The sequence below is a fragment of the Eptesicus fuscus genome, chromosome 1 (genome assembly GCF_027574615.1).
Source record: "Eptesicus fuscus isolate TK198812 chromosome 1, DD_ASM_mEF_20220401, whole genome shotgun sequence".
In the NCBI taxonomy this organism is placed as follows: domain Eukaryota; kingdom Metazoa; phylum Chordata; class Mammalia; order Chiroptera; family Vespertilionidae; genus Eptesicus; species Eptesicus fuscus.
In genome coordinates this window covers 113,065,108-113,076,101 of record NC_072473.1, presented here as the reverse complement: position 1 = coordinate 113,076,101, position 10,994 = coordinate 113,065,108, and the positions used below count along the sequence as shown (strand labels likewise).

General features: G+C 54.3%; 1 protein-coding gene across 1 annotated transcript; it reads right to left on the bottom strand.

Moving 5' to 3' along the window:
* Positions 1–830: 830 nt before the first annotated feature.
* GPR119 (G protein-coupled receptor 119) lies at positions 831–1,838 on the bottom strand. The gene has a single exon (XM_008153889.3). The coding sequence runs from the start codon at positions 1,836–1,838 to the stop codon at positions 831–833; it is 1,008 nt and encodes a 335-aa protein (XP_008152111.1).
* Positions 1,839–10,994: the final 9,156 nt, after the last annotated feature.

The window sequence follows — 10,994 nt, the reverse complement described above, 5'->3', positions numbered from 1 at the left end:
ATATGGTAGCCACTAGACACACGTGACTATTGAGCATTTGAAATATTGCTAGTTTGGATTGAGATGTTCTGTAAAGGTAAAATACACACCAAACTTCAAAGATTTAGTGTGCAAAAAACAATGCAACAGTTTTTTAAAATATTGATTACATTGAAATAATGTTTTGGCTATATTGGATTAAATAAAACAATATTAATTTCACCTATTTCTTATTTTTTAAACCTGTTTAATGTAACTAATAGAACATTTAAAACTATGTATGTGGCTTGCATTATATTTCTATTGGATTTGACTTTTAAGCATCTTTACAGTAGTACATTTCTTTTTAAAAATATATATATTTTTATTGATTTCAGAGAGAGGAAGGGAAAGAGAGAGAGATAGATAGAAACATGAATGATGAGAGAGAATCATTGATTGGCTGCCTCCTGCACACCCCCTACTGGGGATCGAGCCCACAACCCAGGCATCTGCCCTGATGGGGAATCGAACCGTGACCTCCTGGTTCATGGGTTGATGCTGAATGACTGAGCCATACCAGCTGGGCACAGTAGTACATTTCTTGCTTTAAGTAAATATACCTATACAGGAGAAATAGACTTATTGCAAGAGAAGGACACAGGAATGGAGATTTGCAAGTGGGGAAACTGATTATAGAAGAAAGTCAGCAACATGCCTCAGTTACCTCTCAGTCTGGGGTGAGGGGGAGTGGGGTGATGATCAATTGCCTGAAATAAGTGCTTTCATTCCCCTAGCTCCATCTGATCTTCTGGTTGGGACCAAGAGAGAGGAGGGAAAGGGCATTTTGAAACTTCTTTCCCCTTACCGTCTTAGCCATCGAGCTGTGGGTGGGAGATAGTGGCAATGTGACAGGAACTTTCCCTCGACATGTCTGGGCCACCATCCCTAGCCAAGAGAAGGAGGAGGAATGAAGCGAGCCCCTTCTTCACTCCCAGGGCCATTTGGTAGAGTTGCTGCCGCACCTCCTTCTGCCAATAGGCATAGATGAGTGGGTTGAGCAGGGAGTTGCCCACACCAAGCAGCCACAGGTACCGTTCCAGTACTAAATAGAGGTGACACTCTTGGCAGGCCACCTGCACAATGCCAGTGATAAGGAATGGGGTCCAGGACAGAGTGAAGCTCCCAATGAGAACAGCCACAGTGCGGACAGCCTTGAAGTCGCTGGGAGTCCGTGGGGGCCGGTAAGCGCCAGCCGTGGCTCCTGCATGTTCCATCTTCCGGATCTGTTGGCTGTGCGTAGAGGCAATCTTGAGCATGTCGCAGTAGAAGAAGACAAAAAGGAGCAGGGCTGGGAAGAAGCCAGCGCAGGAGAGTGTCAGCACAAAGCGTGGGTGAAACACAGCAAAGAAGCTGCAGGGCCCCTGGTAGGTGGTCTGCTGGAATATGGGGACTCCAAGTGGGAGGAAGCCAATGATGTAAGACATCAACCACAGCCCAGCAATGCAGGCTCCAGCCACAAACCCATTCATGATCTGGAAGTAGCGGAGAGGCTGCTTGATGGCAAGGTACCTGTCAGAGGCAATCAGCATGACTGTGAGGACAGAGGCAGCTGCGGAGGAAGTGACAAATGCCATCCGAAGACTACACAGGGTCTTCTGTGTGGGCCGAGCTGGGTTGGAGAGCTGGTCAGTGACTAGGCCAGAAATCGCCACGCCAAGCAAGGTGTCAGCCACAGCCAGATTCAAGGTGAAGCAGAGACTGACACCATCATTTCTGTGGATCAACAACAGCTCAGCCACGGCCACTAGTGCATTAGCAGCAATGATGAGGGAGGCCAGGACAGCAAGGATCACTCCAAATGGGAAAGATGACTCCATGTCTGGAAGTGGCAGGATTTCCACTTACCAAGGCATGCTGGCTCTCTAGATCAATTTTTCATGGGCTGGAGAAGAAGCTGTGGATTCAGAGCTGCAGCACCATTCTGGCCATCACTGGCAGTCCAGGCTGGCAGCTTGTCATCTTTGGGATCCTGCTGGTTATTAAGAATCACTCACCCTTCCCTTTTCGGTCCTCAGCCTCTTGCTTCTCCAGCTCTCTGAAGGCAGCAATCCCTGTGCAGACCTCCCCTGGGCCCTGAGCTAGTCCCTCCCCCTCCAACAACCAAGTTACTAGACAACTTGAAAGTACCTGGTGTACACTATCACCAGGCTCTCTCTCCTTTCACTGATGCTTCACAGACTTTGGAGGGACTGGAGCATCAGCAGATCGCATGTCTGGCAGATGATACAAATGACTAACCACACCTTTTCTTCCTCCACAGCTTGATGTTAAATTTCCACTTCTTTTCTTCCTCAGCCTCAAGCTTAACAACTAATCTCATCTTAATCAAGCATTTGCTCAATAACTGATTCTCAGTTACTATAATGACTGCTTTTAATGAAGCAAGATGATCATAATCAGTTGAAGTGGGAAGTGAGGGCAAGCAAGCTATTTCAGGGCCCAGCACACTTCCAGGGGATTTATCATACATTTAAGCTGTTTCTTATCTTTTGCTTCCTAATGCCTCAGATTCTAATTTTCTCAAACAGGGTGTTCTGTTTCCCTCTTTCTCATCCCTCGGAATTCAGTCAGTTTGGGATTTAGAAGGGAGAGAAAAATCAAGCTGAGAACTGTAAATAGCCTTCATTTCGTTTAGAATAGAGCCCATCCCCGTCTAAGGCTGTGTCTGTGAGATATATGCACTGAAAAATTTTCTGCACCATGAATGTCAGGCCATGTTTCTGGTCATGAGTAGTAGCTGCCAGCCTTGCCTTTATCTTGTAACCTTTTATTTCTTTAAAAGTTGTTTAAAATAGATTTTTGTTGATTTCAGAGAGAAAGGGAGAGGGAAAGAGAGATAGAAACATCAATGATGAGAGAGAATTATTGATTGGCTGCCTCCTGCGCACTCCACACTGGAGATTCAGCCCACAACACAGGCAAGTGCCCTGACGGAGAATCAAACCGTGACCTCCTGGTTCATAGGTTGACCCTCAACCACTGAGCAACACCAGCTGGGCTAACCTTGCCTTTCTTGATCTTTGTCTTTCTTGATCCTGTAGACCTAAGATATATCTGGGACAGGAGAAGAGGAGGTGGACTGCATTCTAGAAAGCATCTGCTCTAATGTTTGTGGAATTTTCCATTTTCCAGGGATAGAGTTAGGTCAAAGGGTGATAGTGTTGTTGAGGCAGGTGAGATAGGCTCAGGAAGGGCAGCTGTGTAGGTCACTCCTATTTTACCGTAGGTTGTATATTATCCATTTGCTCAGGTACATTAGAACTAACCTTTTGCCTGCTGCTCTCTTCTTGGATACCAAGAAGAGAGGGGTGGGGAGAAGAGTTGTTAGAAGCTTATTTACACAGTTCAGGTGACAGCACAAATGGGAAAGGTTATTTTAAGTGAGGGAGTGGAGCAAGGTGCAGAGTTGGAGGCAAATATATTCAGATGTTTTGACAGACTGAGTGGGCCTTTGGCAGATGTTTTTCTTACAAAGGATCAGAAAGGCTGTGGCGTGGGGACTTGATATTTCAGTTGCCAGCCTGAGAACTGTTCTTATTCTTTGTTACATCCATTAGGCGGCTGATTTCAGTTGCTTGGCACCTGGCCTAATTTTATACGTGGATCTAAGGTGTGCTTGTTTCCCCAGCCCTAGACTCCATTCATGGAGTCAAGATGGCCCAATATGCTCAAACCTGAGAGTGCATCAGAATCCCCTATGGGGCTTGGGCCTCATCCCCAGAATTTGGGATTAATTAGGTCTGCGGTGGGCCTGAGAATCTGCATTTCTAACAACTTCCCAGGTGATGCTGCTGCTGCTGGTTCAGAACCACTTTGAGAACCACTGCTCTAGTGAAATGATTCTTAACCTTAGCTGTGTAGTGGAATTCCAAAACAACTGACATTTGGGCCATACACCAAGAAGTTCTACTTTCATTAGTCTGGAATATGACCTATGCTTCTGGAGTCTCAAAAGTTTCTCAGGTGATTCACATATTCAGGCAGAGATGAGAACTACTGTCCAATGGCAAAAACACAGGCTTTGTAGTCAGGACACCAGGGGTCTGGCCTGATACTATCTGTGATTTTTGCTTGGCCAAATAACTTCACCTCTCTTAGATTTGACCACCTCATATGTATCATTGGAGCAATAATAGCTACATGACAGGGTTGTGGGGATGATAAAATGAGTATGATGGATGTGAAAGGGCTTCATAAACTGTAAAATGTTACACAGGTATTTTTATTGCATGTTTTCTAGTCTCTTGTTAATCAAAGTATTTATCAAATCAGGTATTGGTATGACATGAGATCTTGGTACAAATACAATTTCAGGTCCTACCCAAGACCTACTAAAGCAGAGCTTCCATTTAAATAAGATTTCCAGGTGATTTATATGCACATTAAGGTTGTACTTTTCTCTTTCTCACTCTCAGGTGCCTGTTTGTATTCATTTCCTCTCCTGCAATAACAAATTGCTGAGAACTTAGTAGCTTAAACAACACTAATTTATTTAAATTCTCCAGGTCAGAAGTCCAAAAAGGGTCTTAAGGGGCTCAATTCAAGGTGCTGACAGGGCTGCATTCCTTTTAAGAGGCTCTAGGGGAGGATAACTTGCTTGCCTTTTCAGCTTTTATTTTTTTTTTATTTTTTTTATTTATTTTTTTTTATTTTCTTTATTGATTAAGGTGTCACATATTTGTCCTCATCCCCCCATTCCCATCCCACCCCTCTCCCCACGCATGCCCCAATCCCCTGTTGAACTTAACCGTTGGATAGGCTTATATGCATGCATACAGGTCCTTTGGTTGAACTCTCCCCCTCCCCCCACACTCCCCCTACCCTCCCGTATCCTCCCTCTGAGGCCCGATAGTCCGATCGATGCCTCCTTGCTTCTGGTTCTGTTCTTGTTCCTCAGTCTATGTTGTTCATCATTTCCTCTAGATGAACGAGATCAAATGTCACTAGATATATACTAATAAGAACTGAATGTGAGACGAGCAATAATATTTATGCTGACAGGCAAATGAATCAATCTGTAGCGAGCTTCCCCCTGGACCAACAGTTCTTTTGAGACCCAATTTCGATGTCCAGTAGTTCCTTATGTGTACATGTCAGCACTGACCCCTCAGCTCTGGATGGTGGACAAATGGTGGTAATGGAGGTCTGACTCCCTCTGGTTTGGTCTCGGCCGATCCCAGGGGCATGGCGTCACCTGGACTAAGGGGCACGTGGCCTCACCCATATCCAAGGGGCGCGTGGTCTCACCCGAGCCTGGGACCCAGCCTCACCCGGATGGATCCAGGGGCGCACGGCCTCACCCGGACCCAGGATCTGGCTTCACCCGTACCCAAGGACACTTGGCCTCTCCCAGACCCAGGGGCACGTGGCCTCACCCGGGCTTAGTTGCACAAGGCCTCACCTGGATCCAGGGACACATGGTCTCTCCCGGACCCAGGGACGCTTGGCCTCTCCCAGACCCAGGGCCACTTGGGCTCACCCGGGCCTAGGTGCACGAGGTCTCATCCGGATCCAGGGACGCATGGTCTCACCCGGACCCAGGGACGCTTGGCCTCTCCCAGACCCAGGGGCACGTGGCCTCACCCGGGCCTAGGTTCACGAGGCCTCACTAGGATCCAGGGACACATGGTCACACCCAGACCCAGGAACGTTTGGCCACTCCCAGACCCAGGGCCACTTGGGCTCACCCGGGCCTAGGTGCACGAGGCCTCATCCGGATCCAGGGACACATGGTCTCACCCGGACCCAGGGACGCTTGGCCTCTCCCAGACCCAGGGCCTCTTGGGCTCACCCGGGCCTAGGTGCACGCGGCCTCACCCGGATCCAGGGACACATGGTCTCACCCGGACCCAGAGACGCTTGGCCTCTCCCAGACCCAGGGCCACTTGGGCTCACCCGGGCCTAGGTGCACGAGGCCTCACCCGGATCCAGGGACACATGGTCTCACCCGGACCCAGGGACGCTTGGCCTCTCCCAAACCCAGGGCCACTTGGGCTCACCCGGGCCTAGGTGCACGAGGCCTCACCCGGATCCAGGGACACATGGTCTCACCCGAACCCAGGTACGCTTGGCCTCTCCCAGACCCAGGGCCACTTGGGCTCACCCGGGCCTAGGTGCACGAGGCCTCACCCGGATCCTGGGACACATGGTCTCACCCGGACCCAGGGATGCTTGGCCTCTCCCAGACCCAGGGCCACTTGGGCTCACCCGGGCCTAGGTGCACGAGGCCTCACCCGGATCCAGGGACACATGGTCTCACCCGGACCCAGGGACGCTTGGCCTCTCCCAGACCCAGGGCCACTTGGGCTCACCCGGGCCTAGGTGCACGAGGCCTCACCCGGATCCAGGGACACATGGTCTCACCCGGACCCAGGGACGCTTGGCCTCTCCCAGACCCAGGGCCACTTGGGCTCACCCGGGCCTAGGTGCACGAGGCCTCACCCGGATCCAGGGACACATGGTCTCACCCGGACCCAGGGACGCTTGGCCTCTCCCAGACCCAGGGCCACTTGGGCTCACCCGGGCCTAGGTGCACGAGGCCTCACCCGGATCCAGGGACACATGGTCTCACCTGGACCCAGGGATGCTTGGCCTCTCCCAGACCCAGGGCCACTTGGGCTCACCCGGGCCTAGGTGCACGAGGCCTCATCCGGATCCAGGGACACATGGTCTCACCCGGACCCAGGGACGCTTGGCCTCTCCCAGACCCAGGGCCACTTGGGCTCACCCGGGCCTAGGTGCACGAGGCCTCACCCGGATCCAGGGACACATGGTCTCACCCGGACCCAGGGACGCTTGGCCTCTCCCCGACCCAGGGCCACTTGGGCTCACCCGGGCCTAGGTGCACGAGGCCTCACCCGGATCCAGGGACACATGGTCTCACCCGGACCCAGGGACGCTTGGCCTCTCCCCGACCCAGGGCCACTTGGGCTCACCCGGGCCTAGGTGCACTAGGCCTCATCTGGATCCAGGGACGCATGGTCTCACCCGGACCCAGGGACGCTTGGCCTCTCCCAGACCCAGGGCCACTTGGGCTCACCCGGGCCTAGGTGCACGAGGCCTCATCCGGATCCAGGGACACATGGTCTCACCCGTACCCAGGGACGCTTGGCCTCTCCCCGACCCAGGGCCACTTGGGCTCACCCGGGCCTAGGTGCACAAGGCATCACCCGGATCCAGGGACACATGGTCTAACCCGGACCCAGGGACGCTTGGCCTCTCCCAGACCCAGGGCCACTTGGGCTCACCCGGGCCTGGGTGCACGAGGCCTCATCCGGATCCAGGGACGGATGGTCTCGCCCGGACCCAGGGACGCTTGGCCTCTCCCAGACCCAGGAGCACGTGGCCTCACCCGGGCCTAGGTGCACGAGGCCTCACCCGGATCCAGGGACACATGGTCTCACCCGCACCCAGGGACGCTTGGCCTCTCCCAGACCCAGGGCCACTTGGGCTCACCCGGGCCTAGGTGCACGCAGCCTCACCCAGATCCAGGGACACATGGTCTCGCCTGGACCCAGGGGTGTGTGGGCTCTCCCAGACCCAGGGGTGCTTGGCCTCGCCCGGGCATGGGGTCCAGCGTCATCCGGGTCCAGGGGCACTTGGCTTCACCCGGACCCGGAGTCCGGCCTCACCTGGACCCAGGGGCATGTGGCCTCACCTAGACCCAGGGACGTGAGGCCTCACTTATACCCAGAGGCGTGTGACCACACCCGAGTCCAGAGGCGCGCAACCCCGCCCGCACCCGGGTCTCAGCGGGGCCCCGTCTTCCCGATCCCAATTCCTGCCGGTCAATCCCCCCTCAGCAATTCCCCTGGCCATCCTTCCAGAGCTCCAGTATGGCTGCTGCAGAACTCGTCGGGCGGCGGCTCGGCGAAGTTCCGGTGCACCCGGTGCATGGCGGTGGGCCAGTCTGGCGTCGCTGCGTCGGCCCTTGGGTCTGCATAGGTGGCCGGTCGCCGAGCATGCGCACCTGGCCGCTTCCGGGGCGTTGAGATTCTTGACGGACTCAGAGGTCAGCAAGCGCGGAGTCTCCCACCCCATGTCTCATAGGGGCTCGTCTGTCCGTGCTTGGCTGCCAGTGGAGCCGTCCCCTCAGCCGGAGACCGCCGGGGGAACTGCGCCGAGCACGTTCCAGGCCGCTGTTGTATCGCCTGAGCCATAGTTCTTTTGTGTCGCCTGAGCTGTAGTTCTTAAAGTGTGGTCTTTGGGTCACCGGCATCAGCATCATCCCACATACCCCTCTTTTATTCTAGTTGTAGAGCATCTACTCAGCCAGCCCTATGGTGGTCTTGGATGGTGTCTGCTCTGCTCTCTTGTCGTAGTCTCAAAGTTGTTGTGGTAGGCAACAATCAGGCTTCCGCCCTATGCCTCCATCTTGGTCCTCCTTTGTATAGTTAAGTTTTGATTGTTGTTGGTGTCACTGGGGGGGCTCTCTTTGTCTATAAAGGAAGAGTTGCTGTGCAGGAGACACGTTTATGGGCCGGGTCTTGGTGCAGCAAAGCTTTGGCGCTCACTGAATATTCCCGTTGAATGTGTCCCTTATGCACGTGGTTGAAATCTGGTGTCATCTCCCACAGACCACTAGATGCCCTCGTTTCTGGGTCTCCAATGGGGTGTAGATCAGCTACTGCCTTAGGCACTCAGCAAGGATTACAGCAAAAACTGTAGTTTCTTCCTCCTGTCTGAGTGGCCCTGGAGCAGTCCGACTAGAACAGCAGATCATCTGGTCCACTGCCAGAGGGCAGGCCACCCACATGCATAAGCCGTTGCTTGGGGCGCAGGTGTGCCTGCAAGACTTGCGGGGCAGGTCTTCAAAACATGTGGGGCGGGTCCCAGGGCGGGGCGGGGTCTCAGGGCGCCAACAGGCCATGGTGCGGCGAGCCTCGATGGCTGTGAGTCTGGTCCTTCTGCCTTCCATGTATCTAAGTCCCCTCGTTCCGCACTCCAGCGCAGCAAACACTGATTGCTGGGCGCACCTCTGCAAGAGTCCCGCCTCTCCCCGCAGGCATCTGGGTCTCCCGGGGTTCGCCAGAAGATGGGTTTCAGGGTGATGGAGAGCTAATCTCCCTTAGGTTTGGAACAAAAGCCCCTTTCCCCCGCCACCAGCCAGACCCACGCACCTCCACACCTCATCCCCTCCGATTTCGCTGGGTGCGAGGCAACAGAACAGCCTTTAACCTCCGCCGCCATCTTTTTCAAACTTCTCAATTTGTACTTCTTAATCCCTTCATTTCAGTCAACTCTACTGAAGTCTAGCGCCGCCGGGAGGTGCAGGGAAAGGGCGCCCGGGCCTCCGTCCGGTGCGCGGTGCGCGCGTCCCGCGGAACCAGGCGCGCGAGGGCTGCGCGGCTGGGACGGGCGCTGGGCGGCCGCCGAGCTCCAGGCACCGCCATCACCGTGTTCCGGACGTCGCCGCCGCGGCGTCCCCCCAATTTATACTTTTTAATCCCTTGAATTCAGTCAACTCTACTGAAGTCTAGCGCCGCCGGGAGGTGCACGGAAAGGGCGCCCGGGCCTCCGTCCGGTGCGCGGTGCGCGCGTCCCGCGGAACCAGGCGCGCGAGGGCTGCGCGGCTGGGACGGGCGCTGGGCGGCCGCCGAGCTCCAGGCACCGCCATCACCGTGTTCCGGACGTCGCCGCCGCGGCGTCCCCCCAATTTATACTTTTTAATCCCTTGAATTCAGTCAACTCTACTGAAGTCTAGCGCCGCCGGGAGGTGCACGGAGAGGGCGCCCGGGCCTCCGTCCGGTGTGCGGGGCGCGCGGCCCGCGGGACCAGGCGCGCGGGGGCTGCGCGGCGGGGACGGGTGCTGGGAGGCCGCCGGGCTCCGGGCGCCGCCGCTGCGGCGGCGTCCCCAGCGTCCCGGGCCGGGCGGCCTGCGGGGGCGGCGGAGTTGCGAAAGTGAGTGAGTTTCCCAGGGTTTCGCCCGGAATGGGGTTCAGTGCAATCGGAGCCGGTGCTCAGCGCACTCCGGAGCCTTTATCTCCTTCCTGCCAGTGAACTCCGGCCAGGTCATCAGCCGCCCCCTCCTCTCCGGTTCCATCCTCCCCGCAGGCGCGTGTGCTCGTGTCTCCGCCCGTTTCTCCATACCTCAGGCTTTTACGGCTTCCCCGACTGTCCCCGTGGCCTTCTCCTTCCCCCCAGCTGTGGGCATTTCAGTCCGCCAGCTCTCCTGTGGTTCTGGACGATGTCCGTTCTGACCTCTAGTTGTATTTTTGAAATTGTTGTGCCTGGCTGCAGGTTAGGTGTTTAACCTATGCCGCCATCTTGGTTTCCTCAATCCAGCCGCCTTTTCAGCTTTTAGATGCTTGGTACATTCCTAGGCTCATGGCACATCACTTTGATCTCTGATTCTTTAGTCACAACTCCTTCTCTTACTCTGATCCTCCTTCCTCCCTCTTTAAAGACCCTTGTGGTTACATCAAGCCTTCCTGGATAATCCATATCTTCCCCATCTCAAGACCCTTAACTTAAAATACCTTTTGCCATGTAAAGTAAAATATTCACAGGTTCTGGGTATTAGGACATGCACATCTTTGAGGCGGGGGAGCATTATTCTACCTACCATATCACTATTCTCTGCTGCCAGGTCTCTTCTCCCTCCACCCCATAACAGATGCTTTTCTCAGTCTGCTATTTCTTTGCCCATACCCTAAACATTTATTTCTCTTCCTTTAACCATAAACATATCCCTGTTTCTGTCTTGTCCTCTCAGGAACCCACAAGCTGATTCAAACTAGTATAGGCAACCTTGTAAAACACTGAGCTCCCTGTCATTGGGAATATGCAAGCAGAGGCTGAATGCTCACCTTCCTGGAGGACCTTAGATGGAATTCCTGCAGTGGTGCAAAACATCATTACTCTCATTGAGTTGTCTTTCAGTCCCTACACAATCTGTTTTTGATGGGCCCCTGGAGTCTTTTCTCTCCCTCAGCTACCTCCACTTCTATATCAGCCTTGGTCTTTTATACCCC

Excerpts from the sequence above, each read along its gene's own strand:
- GPR119 (XM_008153889.3), bottom strand. The coding sequence starts at position 1,838 with ATGGAGTCATCTTTCCCATTTGGAGTGATCCTTGCTGTCCTGGCCTCC.